General features: G+C 54.7%; 1 protein-coding gene across 1 annotated transcript in view; it reads right to left on the minus strand.

Annotated features, from left to right (window-relative positions):
• Positions 1-594, minus strand: part of LOC107102668 (VIP36-like protein) — a 13001-nt gene that overhangs the window by 3261 nt on the left and 9146 nt on the right. The window contains exon 4 of the mRNA XM_015402056.1: positions 266-350. Coding sequence (XP_015257542.1) covers positions 266-350 — 85 coding nt within the window. The remainder of the gene's footprint in view (positions 1-265; positions 351-594) is intronic.

Here is a 594-nt window from a genome sequence, read left to right on the forward strand (position 1 = left end):
CACTAAGGCAGAAAGCATCAAGGCAGAGAGCGCCAAGGAGAGAGCACTAAGGCAGAAAGCGCCAAGGCAGAGAGCGCCAAGGAGAGAGCACTAAGGCAGAAAGCGCCAAGGCAGAGAGCGCCAAGGAGAGAGCACTAAGGCAGAAAGCGTCACGGCAGAGAGCGCCAAGGAGAGAGCGCCAGGGCAGAGAGCGCCAGGGCAGAGAGCGCCATGGCAGAGCGCCAAGGAGAGAGCACTAAGGCAAAGAGCACCAAGGAGAGAGCACCAAGGCAGAAAGCGTCACGGCAGAGAGCGCCAAGGAGAGAGCGCCAGGGCAGAGAGCGCCAAGGCAGAGCGCCAAGGAGAGAGCACTAAGGCAAAGAGCACCAAGGAGAGAGCACCAAGGAGAGAGCACTAAGGCAGAAAGCGTCACGGCAGAGAGCATCAAGGCAGAGAGCGCCAAGGCAGAGAGCGCCAAGGCACTGTATTTACTACAGTCTGTTGGATTCATTTTAATGTGTATTTACAGAAATTTCAATTAGTATTGAGTATTTGTGAGTTCTGCTTTTAACCAAGCTGAATTTACCAGCTCTGTGTGACGACCACCTAAAGGGC

This window comes from Cyprinodon variegatus, unplaced genomic scaffold (genome assembly GCF_000732505.1).
Source record: "Cyprinodon variegatus isolate N-32 unplaced genomic scaffold, C_variegatus-1.0 Scaffold1294, whole genome shotgun sequence".
In the NCBI taxonomy this organism is placed as follows: Eukaryota; Metazoa; Chordata; class Actinopteri; order Cyprinodontiformes; family Cyprinodontidae; genus Cyprinodon; species Cyprinodon variegatus.